Source organism: Pecten maximus, chromosome 12, assembly GCF_902652985.1.
Source record: "Pecten maximus chromosome 12, xPecMax1.1, whole genome shotgun sequence".
Taxonomy (NCBI): Eukaryota; Metazoa; Mollusca; class Bivalvia; order Pectinida; family Pectinidae; genus Pecten; species Pecten maximus.
Window position 1 is genome coordinate 25,866,836 of NC_047026.1, and position 19,101 is coordinate 25,885,936.

The 19,101-nt window shown below is 34.7% G+C and overlaps 1 protein-coding gene across 1 annotated transcript in view; it reads left to right on the top strand.

The window, feature by feature from the left end:
• LOC117339555 (sodium-coupled monocarboxylate transporter 1-like) overlaps positions 1-18,784 on the top strand; it is a 42,557-nt gene extending 23,773 nt beyond the window's left edge. Inside the window, exons 4-16 of the mRNA XM_033901235.1 lie at positions 729-796; positions 7,643-7,723; positions 8,165-8,238; positions 9,743-9,880; positions 10,335-10,467; positions 11,162-11,250; positions 11,544-11,656; positions 12,073-12,143; positions 13,295-13,381; positions 13,791-14,047; positions 14,716-14,816; positions 15,654-15,772; positions 16,227-18,784. Of these exons, the coding sequence (XP_033757126.1) occupies positions 729-796; positions 7,643-7,723; positions 8,165-8,238; positions 9,743-9,880; positions 10,335-10,467; positions 11,162-11,250; positions 11,544-11,656; positions 12,073-12,143; positions 13,295-13,381; positions 13,791-14,047; positions 14,716-14,816; positions 15,654-15,772; positions 16,227-16,349 (1,454 nt within the window). The 3' untranslated portion in view covers positions 16,350-18,784. The remainder of the gene's footprint in view (positions 1-728; positions 797-7,642; positions 7,724-8,164; positions 8,239-9,742; positions 9,881-10,334; positions 10,468-11,161; positions 11,251-11,543; positions 11,657-12,072; positions 12,144-13,294; positions 13,382-13,790; positions 14,048-14,715; positions 14,817-15,653; positions 15,773-16,226) is intronic.
• The last annotated feature ends 317 nt before the right edge of the window (positions 18,785-19,101 follow it).

Consider the following 19,101-nt stretch of genomic DNA (forward strand, 5'->3'; position numbering starts at 1 on the left):
CTTACAATACAAATCTGTCTATGAGGTGAAAGTAACATTGTGACCGTGATATATATAATTACTGTTTCAGTGACCGGTGTACCATTCTAGGGTTACATTGTGACTGTGATATATATAATTACTGTTTCAGTGACCGGTGTACCATTCTAGGGTTACATTGTGACTGTGATATATATAATTACTGTTTCAGTGACCGGTATACCATTCAGGGGTTACATTGTGACTGTGATATATATAATTACTGTTTCAGTGACCGGTATACCATTGAGGGGTTACATTGTGACTGTGATATATATAATTACTGTTTCAGTGACCGGTGTACCATTGAGGGGTTACATTGTGCCTGTGATATATATAATTACTGTTTCAGTGACCGGTATACCATTTAGGGGTTACATTGTGACTGTGATATATATAATTACTGTTTCAGTGACCGGTATACCATTTAGGGGTTACATTGTGACTGTGATATATAAAATTAATGTTTCAGTGACCGGTGTACCATTCAGGGGTTACATTGTGACTGTGATATATAATTACTGTTTCAGTGACCGGTGTACCATTGAGGGGTTACATTGTGACTGTGATATATATAATTACTGTTTCAGTGACCGGTATACCATTCTAGGGTTACATTGTGACTGTGATATATATAATTACTGTTTCAATGACCGGTGTACCATTCTAGGATAACATTGTAACTGTGATATATATAATTACTGTTTCAGTGACCGGTGTACCGTTCTGGGTATCTGTACTCTCCATGGCGGTTTCCTCCATCATATATACGTCGATAGTAAGTTATGATAAATGTTGTTCATGTGCCAACATTTATGTATTTACAGTACACGAAAGTCCATCATGTCGTGGACTCTTGATTTATTCTTTTGAAATGAAATCGCAGGATTATATTCTTACTAGAAATGCCCAAGATTCAATTTTAATTCTGCAAGAACAGAAACAGTATAAATATGGTTACAGTATTTGAATTTCCGTTCTAAAGTGCACCGCAAGGAACTGTTACTTGATATATCATCAATGTTTTATGTAATTACATGGACAAACTCTTTCTCTAAAACCAGCATACGAAGCACGGTGATATTGATAGAGTATTCGCTGGGAAGTGACGCACCTGTTAGGTATCAACTATCTAACACACATACATGAGTATCTATTGACAGTCAAGTTACGGGTTGCTTCGATACCTGATAGGGCTCGCTCTACTTCAGTATGACTAAAATCTATATTTATTACAATAAGGACAGTGCTTATTTTCCGAGCTCGGATATAGGTGTGGGAACAAAATACGGGAAATCCAGCCGAGGAATTTCAAAATTCTAGGAAACCCAGTCGATTATTCTTGAAATTTATTGTTGGTTAGAATTTTCTCCTACAGATATATACCACAGAGCGATAGGATACATTTTCATACGGCATAGTGGCGTTTTCCCTCCTGTGACGTCATGTTCCTGGAAAGGAGACCAAACACTTCCTTCAGTGACAAACGTGTTTAGTTATGGGAATCGGTAAAACAATTTCCTTTGTAAGCAAATTAATTGAATCTCGTTTGGCTCAGCCATCAACACCCATCCTTGTTCCAATGGCACGGTTTTCGGGTTGTATAACACGGAAGTATTCTTCCTTGTCTCATATATATTTGTCTATTGTCCTGTTAAAATATGTTTTTGATACAAATGTTTCAGAAGTTCAAAAAATGACTTTCACTATGATTGGAAGTCTATTTCAATACTAGTGTTTCTGAAGAGTATCATAATTATATTGCAGTATGTCACAGTGTATGTAACCACTGTGTACCAATGTGTACAAAACCACTGTGTACCAATGTGTACAAAACCAATGTGTACCAATGTGTACTTAGCCACTGTGTACTAAATAACTGTGTACTAAATCACTGTGTACTAAATAATTGTGTACTAAATCACTGTGTAACACAGTTTACTAAACCTGTGTGCACCAAACCACTGTGTACCACTGTGTATCACACCACTGTGTACCGATGTGTACAACACCACTGTGAACAACTGTGTACGAAACCAGTGTTCCAAACCACTGTGTAACAATGTGTACCAAACCACTGTGTACCAAACCACTGTGTAACAATGTGTCCTAAACCACTTTACAACACTGTGTATTTGACCACTGTACTTAACTCATGTGTACTTAATCACTGTACCTAACCACTGTGTACTTAACCACTTTGTACTTAATCACTGTACATAGCCACTGTGTACTTAACTACTGTGCACTTAACCACTGTGTACTTACATGTGTCCATGACCACAGTGTACAAACACTGTGTACAAACTGTGTACTTAAACTGTGTCCTAACACTGTTTGTAACACAATGTGTACACATGTTTACCATAACCACTTTGCAACCACTTGTACTTAATCACTGTACTTTACACTGTGTACTAAACCACTGTGTACTTACCATGTGTACTAAACCTGTGTACTTAACCACTGTAATGTACTAACATGTGTCATTAAACTTGTACTATTACCACATTAACTCTTTAATAACTGTGTACTTAAACCTGTGTACTTAACCACTGTGTATGTAACCTTTAACCACTGTGTACTAACCACTGTGTACTTAACCACTGTGTACTTAATCACTGTGTACTAAACCACTGTGTACTTAACCACTGTGTACTTAACCACTGTGTTCTTAACCACTGTGTACTTAACTATTGTGTACATAACCACTGTGTACTTAACCACAGTGTACTTAATCACTGTACTTAACAACTGTGTACTTAATTACTGTGTACTTAACCACTGTGTACTTAACCATTGTGTACATAACCACTGTGTGCCACTGTGTACTTAACCACTGTGTACTTAACCACTGTGTTCTTAACCACTGTGTACTAAACCTCTGTGTACTTAACCACTGTGTACTTAACCACTGTGTACCACTGTGTACTTTACCACTGTGTACTTAACCACTGTGTACCACTGTGTACTTAACCACTGTGTACTTAACCACTGTGTACTTAACAACTGTGTACTTAATTACTGTGTACTTAACCACTGTGTGCTTAACCATTGTGTACCACTGTGTACATAACCACTTTGCACCACTGTGTACTTAATCATAATCACTGTACTAAACCACTGTGTACTAAACCACTGTGTACTTAACCACTGTGTACCAATGCGCACTTCACGACTGTGTACCAATGCGCACTTAACCACTGTGTATGTAACCACTCTGTACCAATGTGTACCAAACAAATGTGTACAACACCACTGTGAACAACTGTGTATCAAACCACTGTTTACCAAACCACTGTGAATTGCTGTCTCCTAAACCAATGGGTACATAACCACTGTGTACTTAACTATTGTGTACATTACCACTGTGTTCTTAACCACTGTGTACTTAATCACTGTGTACTTAACCACTGTACTTTATCACTGTGTACTTAACCACTGTGTACCACTGTGTACTTAACCATTGTGTACATAAGCACTGTTTGCCACTGTGTACTTAACCTCTGTGTACTTAACCAGTGTACTTAACCACTGTGTACTTAACCACTGTGTACTTAATCACTGTGTTCTTAACCACTGTGTACTTACCCACTGTGTACTTACCCACTGTGTACTTAACCACTGTGTACTTAACCACTGTGTACCACTGTGTACTTAACCACTGTGTACTTAACCACTGTGTACTTTACCACTCTGTACTAAACCACTGTGTACTTAACCACAGTGTACTTACCCACTGTGTACTTACCCACTGTGTACTTAACCTCTGTGTACTTAACCACTGTGTACCACTGTGTACTTAACCACTGTGTACTTAACAACTGTGTACTTAACCACTGTGTACTTAACCACTGTGTACCACTGTGTACTTAACCAATGTGTACTTAACCACTGTGTACTTTACCACTCTGTACTAAACCACTGTGTACTTAACCACTGTACTTTATCACTGTGTACTTAACCACTGTGTACCACTGTGTACTTAACCATTGTGTACATAAGCACTGTTTGCCACTGTGTACTTAACCTCTGTGTACTTAACCAGTGTACTTAACCACTGTGTACTTAACCACTGTGTACTTAATCACTGTGTTCTTAACCACTGTGTACTTACCCACTGTGTACTTACCCACTGTGTACTTAACCACTGTGTACTTAACCACTGTGTACTTAACAACAGTGTACTTAACCACAGTGTACTTAACCACTGTGTACTTAACCACTGTGTACTTTACCACTCTGTACTAAACCACTGTGTACTTAACCACAGTGTACTTACCCACTGTGTACTTACCCACTGTGTACTTAACCTCTGTGTACTTAACCACTGTGTACTTAACCACTGTGTACCACTGTGTACTTAACCACTGTGTACCACTGTGTACTTAACCACTGTGTACTTTACCACTCTGTACTAAACCACTGTGTACTTGACCAATGGGTACATAACCATTGTGTACTTAACTATTGTGTACATAACCACTGTGTACTTAACCTCTGTGTACTTAACTATTGTGTACATTTAACCACTGTGTACCACTGTGTACTTAATCATTGTGTACATAACCACTGTGTGCCACTGTATACTTAACCACTGTGTACTTAACCACGGTGTACTTAACCAATGTGTACTTAACAACTGTGTTCTTAATTACTGTGTACTTAACCACTGTGTACTTAACCAATGCTTACCACTGTGTACATAACCACTTTGCACCCTTGTGTACTTAATCACTGTACTTAACCACTGTGTACTAAACCACTGTGTACTTAACCACTGTGTACTTAACCACTGTATACTTAACCACTGTGTACCAATGCGCACTTAACCACTGTGTATGTAACCACTCTGTACCAATGTGTACCAAACAAATGTGTACAACACCACTGTGAAAAACTGTGTATGAAACCACTGTGTTCCAAACCACTGTGTAACATTGTGTACCAAACCACTGTTTACCACACCACTGTTAATTGCTGTCTCCTGAACCACTGTGTACTTAACCACTGTGCTTAACCACTGTGTACTTTACCACTGTGTACTAAACCACTGTGTACTTAATCACTGTACCTAACCACTGTGTACTTAACCAATGTGTACCACACCACTGTGAACAACTGTGTACGAAACCACTATGTTCCAAACCACTGTGTACCACTGTGTACGAAACCACTGTACTTTACCACTGTGTACTTAATTAATGTGTACTTAACCACTGTGTACTTAACCACTTTGTACCACTGTGTACTTAACCACTGTGTTCTTAACCACTGTGTACTTAACCACTGTGTACTTAACCATTTTGTACTTAACCACTGTGTACTTAACCAACGTGTACTTAACCACCCTGTACTTAATCACTGTGTTCTTAACCACTGTGTACTTAACCACTGTGTACTTAACCACTGTGTACTTAACCACTGTGTACCACTGTGTACTTAACCATTTTGTACTTAACCACTGTGTACTTAACCATTTTGTACTTAACCACTGTGTACTTAACCAACGTGTTCTTAAACACTGTGTACTTAACCACTGTGTTCTTAACCACTGTGTACTTAACCACTATGTACTTAACCACTATGTACTTAACCACTGTGTACTTAACCACCCTGTACTTAACCACTGTGTACTTAACCAGTTTGTACCTATATGCTGTGTTACAAACCCTGTAGTTAGACTTATATACATAATTGACCAATACGAATTACTGTTTAACATCTTTTAACCTAATAAGGAAGGACAGTGTCTTATTCGCTAGTGTTTTTCCCCAGTGCCAGTTCACTGTCCTAAGCACATCGGGATCTCTTTCTCCATGTTGTATAATCCATTCCCTAGTACCATTGGGAGGACTTCGGGGGACACAGTAACACTTTATTTTGCTCTAGTTGTAGTTGTAAAAATGCATTACCTAAATATATGTTACTATGTGTAAAACGCACATAGACTACACTGTACCTGTGGTTGTCCCGCAATAGATACAATGTAGTTTAAAACAGTGCAAAGACATCACCAACCATGTTAATACTCCCGGCGGTGACGGATTAAGGCGGTGGTATTGAGGATGTAGACATTTGTAATAAACTTTACTATTTCTGTATAGGGAGGGATTAAGGCGGTGGTATTGAGGATGTAGACATTTGTAATAAACTTTACTATTTCTGTATAGGGAGGGATTAAGGCGGTAGTATGGAGGATGTAGACATTTGTAATAAACTTTACTATTTCTGTATAGGGAGGGATTAAGGCGGTGGTATTTAGGATGTAGACATTTGTAATAAACTTTACTATTTCTGTATAGGTAGGGATTAAGGCGGTGGTATGGAGGATGTAGACATTTGTAATAAACTTTATTAGTTCTGTATAGGGAGGGATTAAGGCGGTGGTATTGAGGATGTAGACATTTGTAATAAACTTTACTATTTCTGTATAGGGAGGGATTAAGGCGGTAGTATGGAGGATGTAGACATTTGTAATAAACTTTACTATTTCTGTATAGGGAGGGATTAAGGCGGTAGTATGGAGGATGTAGACATTTGTAATAAACTTTACTATTTCTGTATATGGCGGGATTAAGGCGGTGGTATGGAGGATGTAGACATTTGTAATAAACTTTATTAGTTCTGTATAGGGAGGGATTAAGGCGGTGGTATTGAGGATGTAGACATTTGTAATAAACTTTACTATTTCTGTATAGGTAGGGATTAAGGCGGTGGTATTGAGGATGTAGACATTTGTAATAAACTTTACTATTTCTGTATAGGGAGGGATTAAGGCGGTGGTATGGAGGATGTAGACATTTGTAATAAACTTTACTATTTCTGTATAGGTAGGGATTAAGGCGGTGGTATGGAGGATGTAGACATTTGTAATAAACTTTACTATTTCTGTATAGGTAGGGATTAAGGCGGTGGTATGGAGGATGTAGACATTTGTAATAAACTGTATCATTTCTGTATAGGGAGGGATTAAGGGGGTGGTATGGAGGATGTAGACATTTGTAATAAACTTTACTATTTCTGTATAGGTAGGGTTAAGGCGGTGGTATGGAGGATGTAGACATTTGTAATAAACTTTACTATTTCTGTATAGGTAGGGATTAAGGCGGTGGTATGGAGGATGTAGACATTTGTAATAAACTGTATCATTTCTGTATAGGGAGGGATTAAGGCGGTGGTATGGAGGATGTAGACATTTGTAATAAACTTTACTATTTCTGTATAGGTAGGGATTAAGGCGGTGGTATGGAGGATGTAGACATTTGTAATAAACTGTATCATTTCTGTATAGGGAGGGATTAAGGCGGTGGTATGGAGGATGTAGACATTTGTAATAAACTTTACTATTTCTGTATATGGAGGGATTAAGGCGGTGGTATGGAGGATGAGGACATTTGTAATAAACTTTACTATTTCTGTATAGGGAGGGATTAAGGCGGTGGTATGGAGGATATAGACATTTGTAATACTTTTTACTATTTCTGTATATAGAGGGATTAAGGCGGTGGTATGGAGGATGTAGACATTTGTAATAAACTTTATTATTTCTGTATAGGGAGGGATTAAGGGGGTCGTATAGAGGGTGTAGACATTTGTAATAAACTTAATTATTTCTGTATAGGGAGGAATAAAGGCGGTGGTATGGACGGATGTGTTTCAGTTCCTTATCCTCTACATGGGGATATTTGCAGTTTTGATTAAGGTGAGATTTTTTCAATATCTACCTGACTTTTATTGATATTTTATTCATATCATATAAGGAAATTGTATTACAAATATATTTTACGTCAACTGGCGAAATTACAAGTCGTTAAAGACGAATATACAAAACTGTACATTAGCGGATTTCAATCTCCTGGAAGTAAATAAGATTGTCAAAATAAGCCTGGTGCAGTTTCCCTGCTCGTTACAATGATATTGTTAAATGTAGATAGTGCTATCTATTAGCCAGATGTCTTTTTGGTATTTGTTTATTATCTTCTTGAGATGTCACCATCAAAATAAATTACACGGACTGATATCTTGTTTATTGAAAAGTCAAAAAGCTATTGCCCATAACGAAGACATATAAATTTGGATCAAAGTAATTCAGCCTCCTGTTTAGGAGATAAGCCATTGTATTGTGGATGTGTGTTGTTTACAGGGTTCCATGCTAGTCGGCGGACTGAACAAAGTCTGGGATATAAATTTGACGACAGGACGACTTCAGCCCGTCAGGTAAGATAATGTTACGGCATGCGCCAGCTGTGCTTTATTTACAATCTTTGTAATAAATTTTGTTTTCATCTCCTGATTTTTAATAGACCCGTTATTTACTACTATTTGCTTCTAATATTATTGGTTATTTATTATTTAGAAGACAGTTATCCAAATGTACTGCAAGTTGCATTGTTATATGGTATTATCAGATGAATATATTCAGGAAACAAATTGATATTAGTTAAACAACTTGTTTGTGAATCCCATTTTTCATTATTTATAATAGCCAATGCTTTGTATATTGTAACTTCAAGTTTATGAAATAAAATAGGGTTTATGCTTGATAGTCAATACCATACGTATACGTCATACTGGATGAATTGCAGTGTGTATGCCAGTCTATGTATGTATGCATATTTTTGTTTTGTTTTGGGTCAGTTTTTCGATCAGCTAATTAATTAATTAATTAATTAAGAGATTCTGGAAAGTGTGTCACCAAGACATACCCAATCTCTCCCAAAAGACTTCACTATCATGTTAGTTTGTGACAATATAACGGGACTCATTTGTTCAGAGATGTTTTTGTATCCGATAACGTCTAGGTTTAAATGGTTACTGACAAACGTCATAATTTGTTTTAATGTCTAAGGTAACGAATACCATTTCCCTAAATAGCTAATTAGATTGTCCAGAACAAAAAGTACTTTTGAATGAAACTGTAAGCTGAATCGCAACTTATGTAGAATTTTTACAAGTATTACTGAATATCCATATTTGTTATAAATTTCCGAACATATCTAAGGATTCCGAATACTCATCGAATAAAAAACACACACACATAAACCCTGAAATTTTCCAATCATTCAATCATCTTTTTAGTTTATATAAAAAATATCGTTGCAGGAATGTTTGCTTATTTTTACTATTACTACATTAAAATACCAAAACTTTCCATGGTCCTGTCAAATCGGCAATATTGGGAAATGTAACTAAATGTCTGCTAAGTCGTCATACAATGTATATCCGCATATAATAAGGAACGTGAATTATATTGTTAAAAATGATAATAAAGCATTTCTTTTAAAGCATAATTTGTTGATGAAAGATTTCTGAAATATTACTATGCTGTTACTTTCCCTTTTTAATCCGAAATTTTAGGAAATATATAAAGAAAATAATTACCTTAATAAAAGAAACATTCGCAACGTTTATAAATAATTCGTGCAGATATCATCACAATCAGAATATCAGTTCAGTTGTCATTATGATAGTTTAGTTTCTTAAATATAAACTAATATAGAGGAATGAGTTTGAGATATGTTTTGTAAATCAGCTACTTACAAAGGAATTAGATCATTGGTGCTAATTATACATTATGATATAAGGAAATATGAAATACAATGTATAGTATTACATGGAAAGGTTTACAATGATCGTACATAAGCCTTGTAATTTTGATCGCCGTACATTACTTTTTTTATTTTGGTATAACATGGACACAAACAAATCGTTATCATTTCAGTTTTGATATCGATCCTACACGACAGTACACCTTCTGGAGCCTGATGATAGGATCGACTGTGAAAGCCCTAGTCATTCCTTTTCGTCAGACGTCTGTTCAACGTGTCTGCTGTACCAAGAGCGCAAAGGATGCCAAATTGTACGTCTTATTCATATGCTATTAAGTGTGTTACAAATGGTTGAAAAGACGCTCATCCTTCCAGAGAATCTGGTCTTATTTCCCTTGTATTTGGTCAGGATTCCGTTTTATCCTAGTTTTATCGAGTTTTTATGTCCGTATCACTGTATTGTTTACATTGTACGTTATAAACCACGTGATCTTGATTTGACCTACATTTGTACAGTCATAATAATGAGGTATATACAGTTACATTTTGTAGTAACATTATGTAATCTACACGGTAAGACGTCAAACCTTTTTTGTGGTTACCTGTGGTTTTACATTTTGCACATTTATAAAATATAAGGATTATATTATATACTCCTATAGAACGTGAAAAATAAAGAGATGTTACCTGCCCTAGCAAGAGATTAATGATGATTGGTATTTAATGTAAATCACCATTTCATTCAGATGGATGTTTGGATTTCAGTATCTTTTACCTGATTGGGCCTGCCTTTGTGCTGACTATGAGCCTCGCCATGGCTATGGGGATGGTGGCATATGCTTATTACTACACTATCAGATGTGATCCGATACTGTCAAAGAAAATCGTCTACAATCAAGTAAGATAACTTACCCGGTTACTGGATCTTCACTAATCCTAGACGTGTTTTAATCCCTATTTCAGATACTTAATGTGGGCGTGGCATTACACGTGGGTAAAGATCTCCTCTTATACCCGTCTGGTGACGCTATACATTGCTCATAAATGGTTAGGTAGTAATGTATATATTCAACCAAATTTACACAACCGGAATATACAATTGACTAGTATTTAGAGATTAATGTGTTGATCATAATAATAATGATAATAACACATAGGGGTGTGAAACTATCTTAGTTTTATAAGGGGTGTGAAACTATCTTAGTTTTATAGTATGTGTATCAAAATTACCTTGATATCATGGTTTGGATATTATAACTTGGAAGTATTTATAAATGATGTTTCAAATGGACGCTCAACATACGTTGCGGTATTTCAAACAAGTGTTCTAATATGAATCTGATTCGCAAAACAGAATTTAAATCCTTTTCCCCTTTAACAATGATTTCACACTTTTTCGTTGTCTGTATAAATATTGCATAATGTATGAGAAACAATTAATTTGACAAACTTTCAATAATTATTTTGCTACAAGAGATACTATGTGCAGTATGCTTATATCTAAAATGCAATTAAATTTATATTTCAAAAAAAAAAAAGAATTGTTTTTACAAACATTTGGTTTGTAATCAAAAGTGCGTTAATATTTTCAGCTAGTTCCGTATATGGTATTGGATATTTTCCGTAATGAGCCGGGAATGGCTGGACTTTTTATGGCCTCGCTGTTCTCCGCTTCCCTGAGGTAAGTTTGAACTATTGTAATTTCATGTATTCGTTATTATTACAAAAGACAGTTGTTTTTGTAGTAAATGGTTTCATTGTTCAATGTTTAAAGCCATAAACAATATCAATAAAAATAAGTCGGAGGACTAACAAGAACGACTGAGTGATATTGTTTTCCTCACCCAATGTAAATATTGAGATGTTACATTTAATATTGTTCACAAATGCATAGGAGTCAATACACATATATGTACTAGCATGTCGATATTGCAGTATTTTTCATTGTGATAAAAAGGTTCGACCTTATTTCAGTACTGTCTCGTCCAACCTGTCGGGACTGTCTGCAATAACCCTAGAAGATTTTATCAAACCGAATTTTAAGAAGCTGTCAGAATCGAGGGCTGCGATCATTTCGAAAGTAACAGGTAAATTGTAACCATATATAGCAACGCACGTACATCATTAGCGCGTGAAAAGTCATTGACGTTATTGAATGATTAAGCAAATCGTCAAAACGAAAAACATTTCAAGCAATAAATAATACAAATTGTTTAAGGGGAAGTATCAAAATACATTAACATTCAAATTGTTTAAGGGGAAGTATCAAAATAAATTGTTAATGTTAAAGGAACAACGAGTTTCATTATAATCAATATTTATCCGAAAACCTATTTATCAATTGAAATCATCAAAATATTTATCAACAGCAATGCTGACGAAATATTGATTGATAAAGAAACTAAAACTATTGGGACAAAACCGTTTTTATGTTGCTATCACAGAGTATATCGATACTGTTGTTACGAAAAAACATTGATCTGTATTGGCTTTTTCTACCTAGTGGTCCTGTATGGCTTCCTGGCTACAGCCTTAGCCTTCTTGGTAGCAGAAATGAAGGGATCCCTGTATCGGGTATGTTGTTTCATGGACGAGCGGACGTTATTAAAATCATTAAAAGTACAAGGTGGCTAATAGGTGGTTGAATCGTACACAGTAAAACAAAGGTTCCAAGCTGGCACTAACATGTAATAATCATTTGAAACAATACATAACTATTAAAATAAGCTGTTGATATAACATAGTTCCATATGACGGTAAGTTAAATTGGTAAAAGGAAATACATTCTTGTACGCAGATTAATGTGGTAATATCTTTGTAATATCTGGTTCTTAGAAGAATTGTTTAGTGGTAAGTAGAGTTTTAATATTTGATTGTTAGAGGAATTGTTCAGTGGTAAGTAAAGATTTAACATTTGGTGGGTAGGAGAATTGTTTGGTGGTAAGTAAAGTTGTAATATTTTGTAGTAAGAAGAATTGTGTGGCGGTATTTTGTAGTATCTGGTTACAAAAATTGGTTAGTGGTAAGTACAGTTTTAATATTTGGTGGTTAGGAAAATTGTTTAGTGGTAAGTACAGTTTTAATGTTTGGTAGTAAGAAGAATTGTGTGGCGGTATTTTGTAGTATCTGGTTACAAGAAATGGTTAGTGGTAAGTAAAGTTTAAATATTTGGTGGTTAGGAAAATTGTTGGTGGTAAGTACAGTTTTAATATTTTGTGGCTTGAGGAATTGTGTGGTGGTATTTTGTAATATTTGATGGACAGAGGAATTCGGTGGCGGTGAGAAAAGTTGTAATATTTGGTGATCAGAAGAATTGTGTGGTAGAAAAATATCAATATTTACAAAAAGCATTGTTTGTACATGTAATAGAGAGAATAGTTCGGTAAATAATGAGTTGTTGTATTTGGTAGTAAGGGGATTATGTGGTAACAGGTAAAATGTATTATATATTACTAAGTAGACAAGTATCGTTGGTAACGGGAATGAATTTTGGAAAGTGATTTCGTATGGCGACAAGTAGTAATATCAATCGTATCATATTACTTAGAAATCTTTGGTATACCATCTCGTTTACAATATATATGCCAAGGCATTCCAGATATGTTAACTTACCTCCCTTTAATTACGATATTAGTGGATGCAAAAACATTTAACAGAGAAAACTTATCATTGTGGTATTGTGTATTTGGAGATGTACATTTGAAATATACCATTGGTATTTTCAGGTGGCTTTAAGTATTATGTCCGTATTTACAGCACCTCTACTGGGAATATTCCTATATTCCATTTTCTTTCCAAGAGCGACTCATATGGTATGTCTAAATAGCCTTTATTTTGTTCGATGAATCGATATCGCGATGTACACATGAAATGTCACTCAATTAGAACATGAATATTTCGAATGTTTCGAGTTCAACTGGCATTGTCAAATATTATCAGATATCGTATTTCAGTACTCCATATATTGTGTTATATGAATGAAATCAATGAAATATTAAAAAAAAATATATTGATTAAAATTATTTGAACGGATTTTATTGCAGAAATGTATGCGTCAGTGGATTATCCAATGAATGAACAGTGCTCATCTTGTCCCTTCAAAGGAATTGATGTGTCCGCGTATGAAAGATAGAAAGGTTCTCTTTCAACAAATGTTATTATATTTAGTTTATTTCCATCAGTATAACATCTTGATAGATAATAATGTTTTATATCAATCAGGGTTGTTTGATCGGCGGAATAGCTGGAATGGCGATCACACTGTGGATATCTATGGGGCAGAGCTTTTCCACTTCCCTGAGGAGGGAAACACCATTACCATTTGCACCCATTGATGGATGTTTCCCTGATGTAAACACCACATTTATGAACATGAGTACCACAACTCCCGGAAATATTTCCACCACCTTTGACACGGCAACTTCCGTTTCCGATATACTCAATTCTACGTTAGCACCACTTGTGAAGAACACTGGCCCGTGAGTATTATCTATATGGTATTTGTGGTTGGAATTTTAGTAACTGCTATAAAAGCAGACACAGTATCTAGAAAATATCAACTGGTTAACTGTGCGATGTATCTGTTTATATGAAATACATTAAATATGTATGAATTTTTTTTTCAGTGGAATCGAGTATGATATTCTTATATTTATCTTTGTATTGTCTTGTTATCGTTTCGTTTCGTTCAGGAAAAGTCCACACCTTAAAATCTCAATTTGAAAGTATCAAATGTAATCCTGTTTTTTCCAATATTATGTCAAAATACATTTATCTTAATTTACAGAATAACGATGACATTGAAAACAATATCAATGCTAAAAATAATTCAAAATGATGTAATATGCATAACAGACCTGTATTGCATGACTCTGAAACACAAACTGTGTTTCTTCATTCAAATTTGCTCTTCATACCTGTTAAACGAAACTTAGAAGTATGGTATGTTGACAAGAATGCGTTCTGATTTATTTGGATGAATTGACAAAAGATGATTTCTCTCGACCACCATGTATGTTGAATATCATCTTTTGTTATTTTGTATATTTTTAAGATTGAAATAATAATACATGTATTGTTTTTTATCAATTATATGAGGAAATGCAAACAAACTGTAGATGTATTTAAACATTCTTTCTTTTAACAGCCAAGGACTGGATCGGTTTTATGCAATTTCATTTTACTGGTTCGATACCTTAGCATTGATTGTAATCCTGTCGGTAGCCATTGTCGTCAGCTTTATAGTAGGTATGTGGAACAGATTTATTTAATGGTACATTGGATATATATATAAACATATTTTGTGTTGATTAATGGTTCATAAAATACTATAGCATAAAACGTAATTATGATCAATTTAATGATACATGACAATATATAATGCTACCAAACGTAAATGGTCTTGTTGTGTCCTCGTAAGTATAACATTCGTTATACATAGAGTTTACGTGAAATACACTGCCATCTATAAAAAAGATAAACACCAATTTAATTTAAGATTATTCATTTGTCAATGGTATGGCAAATTTTCATGAAGATAACCAGTCCCTAAAAAGTTTCATGGTTCAAGCATTACTCTTTATGAAGTATCCCTTCAAATTTTGTTCCCAATTTAACAGTCATGATATTACAAAAATGTCACATTTTGAGGATTTGTATATCATCAATAACGGAATCGACTTTTAACAGACTTAAAAAAATTACCATAAGAAGTTTACAGACAAAACACACAGTATTTCAATGATTTTTTCTCAAACATTTTCTGACAAATGTATAGGAACGTATGGTTGGCAGTTTATAAAGTAGAGCGTCCGTCAGTGATAGTTCTATACATTTTACTGGAAGGCTCTCCTCAAGGGAAGTCAAAATGAACCGTCATTGTAAGGTCTATATATCGTACAGGTAGGTCCTCCCCAAGGAATGTTAATATGAACCGTCATTGTTAGGTCTATATATCGTACAGGTAGGCCCTCCCTAAACAAAGTCAATATGAACCGTCATTGTTAGGTCTATATATCATACAGGTAGGCCCTTCTGAACGGAAGTCAATATAAACCGTCATAGTTAGGTCTATCTATTTTACAGGTAGGCCCTCCCCAAGGGAAGTCAATATGAAGTATGTGTTATCCTTCTCTGATCAATTCTTTCCTTGTCTCCCCGAAAAGGCAAGAATATTTCTTACCTGTGGTGTTGACATTGAAAAGGTAAGTACTAAAACAAAACAAAATGATACTGTTTATTATAACATATCTCAAAATCTCAAAATCTCGATAATTTTTATAACAGAATATAGATTGGTACATAGATTTTGAAAATTAAAATGTCAATTCATAAAAGGTCGTAGCAGATGAAATAAGGATTTAAACATTCATGTGATAATTATCTCTTTTCGAACAGTACATAATCATCAATCCATTACGAAATTAAAGGAAGCACAAGTATAGAATATGGAAACTAATCGTAGAACCTAGTTACAACACCCTCTGTATACGCCATGTCTTCTGTATTCATCTCCAGCAATTTATCAATGAATTTCTGCAACTTCTGAATGCATCATGTTTGTGTATTCCACGGGTATTTTAATACAGTCTGATAGGACCATGATAAAGATTGTGTTGGTTTTAATGCTATTTATGAAGACCTCATTTTTTTCAACAGCGCCGAAGAAAATGTGGCTCGCATGAGAATGGAGACACACAGCACGAATTGGCAGTAGGCCTGATTCCCGAATCCCCAACTTCTCCAGTATCGGCTACATCAGAGAGTCTAGGCTTCTCTTGAAGGACTACGCGACCACAGTCCTTAAAGTCCTGCCGGCGTGTCACGTGATCGCCGCCAATGGAAATATATACATCCTTTCCACAAGTAATAAAGGATGCTGCAATTAATCTCAACTTTGCGGTTGTATATTTTCTCATAGGGTATTTGTGAGGACAATCGCGGATAGTTGAAAAGACAAGGGTGTCAATTAAACGCATTAACATCATATTTGTTCAATATTCTGTAGATACTGAATACTCGAACAAATATTTTCTTATGTTATGTAAAAAATGACCTCGTGAAATATTGTATAGACATTAATTTTTAATTTGTGTGATGTCGTTAATTTACTAAACGTGATCACGACTCTCACGACTATGAATATTACTATATATAATTATTAAACCTGTCGATCTGATCTATCAACTGTTGATATTTCCCTCCTAATCTTCGGGAAAGCGTACCATGAGGGGAAATCATTTAACAGTGTTATGATAAAGAACATTGCTAGCTCACTTCATACGTCGTCTAAAATACATAGAGACAAATTCCAAGTCAAACCAAAAATTATGTTGTAGATACATTGTACTGCAGTTTAAAGTCTTTTTTCCTTGCATAATTGGAAATCTGTAGGACAAAGCATATCGTATGAACGCATCTTTTCATGTCTGTTTGAAAGTACTTAAATTACAGTATTTGACGAAGTAGTTTTTTTTCGATAACAGTATTTCAAAGTTTTGAACCGCACGATCGGTACTTTCTCTAAAAATAAATGAATCTGTCCGTCTGTCTGTCTGTCTCAGTCCGTCCACTCAGTTTTCCGAAGTTTTCTCAGCCATGCTTCAAGTAATGTTGGTGAAAGTTGGTATGAAATTTTAATATGAGAAGCTATAGATCAAGTTGGAGTTTCAGGTTTTTTGGATCAAGGTTAAAGTCACTGTTACTATTTAAAGCCTGGGCGGTAGGATACATGTATTACTATAGCAATACCTAGCATGCTTATTTCTAATAGGAACGCATCAGGTTTAGTTTAAGTTATATTGAGTTTGAATATAATTTGAAGGAAGACTCCATTGGAGATCAGGTTAACTTGATGTGTTATTTCTTTCGCCACGTCATACATATTCCTTAATGACATATGCATGTACTTCTATCTATATATATATATATATGCTAATATAATCACTACTGGCGACGTATTGCTAGTTAATGATGTTGTATAAATGATAAATGTCGTTTATTTTTCAGAAAATCATACGTTTACAACTCAGAATTAAAATATTATTTATATTGGTCTAACATTTATTATTTCTGTCACTGCCAAAGAAAAACTGCAAAACAATGCAATACTTACATTAACAACACTTTGAACGATGTGCCACATTTAAGCAAAGTAGAAGGAGGTTGCTTAGAACCATCGTTAATGCTTAAATTGTTAATAATGCGAATGGTAAACACATTGTTGTTAGTGGTTACCGATTTAACACATTGTCCATGATAACTCATTACATCTGTGTATTCAGCAGAGCATGGGAAACCTTTTTAAGAGTACATTATTTTAATGCATACGTCTTTTTTAAACTCCGTTCATTATCAAGTATGTCCGTTAATGGTTTAAATTAAAGGAGGTCAATGGGAGACAACTCAAATTATCAAATATGAAATTAAATTATAAAACAATAATATTTTATGTAGCTAAATAATGTATTGTAAGCTAAGCAAACGACCATAAAATTTAACTGCGATTTATTTAAAAATGTATCGCTACATTCTTGGGTATTCACCTCTTAATCTTAATTCATTGTAGCTATATGATGTCACAGGACTGGGCAACAGCAAACAAACAACAATTACAACAAAAATGATAACAACAATGATAACAACAATGATAATTTCAACATTTATGTAAGACTGGTGATGTAGGTCTACTCACTGTTATTAACTATCATCAATGTTGGAGTTATGATCAATGTTGACTTTAATGGGTCTGTTTATTGAGTAAAAAAGGACTGATTTATTTCAATCTTTTATAAAAAGCTTAATTACCATAGAAGTTTGTACAGATTGATAAACATTATCATTGAGCCAGTTCGTTAGAAGAATAGCATGAGATGGAGGTATATTATCATCATTCATTTTTGAGTGTTGTATAGTTCAGAACATGGTTATCTTGAGAATAATCATAAAACTGTATACGATGGCGGTTAATATATATAAGGACACCATCAGGAGGCTGGATTATCTATCTGACTTCCGGCATTCTTGGATGGATGCATGTAATGATAACCGCAATGTTAGGGGTTTCTACTGTATATATATATATATATATATAAATTATATATAGTGCTTTGTTAAATGTTTTCTTTGTACATAGAATGTTTGAAGTCGTTGTTAGTTATTTATTACATCATTTGAGCTATGTTGTATGGTAAAATAAATATTGTTGTATACATGAATTGTTTTTATTTTTTGTACACAATCTTTGTAAGGTTACCAATTTATTCACAGTATACATAGTTTATTAGAGCTTCAGACAACATACATTAAATGTATGCGTCTGCTAGAATAAGCTCGCACATGATATTTCTATAATCCGCCGTTCCTAATTTTGAAATATATATATCATATGTGTTTGGCAATGACATACTGTTAAAATTCAGAGTATCTCTTGTACCTCCCGATCCAGATTGTTTTTTCTACCTAATTAATGCTTTTTTTTGCTCGCGCCCTAGAACTGACAAATCCTATCAGTACGAAACAGCTGTGCGATGTA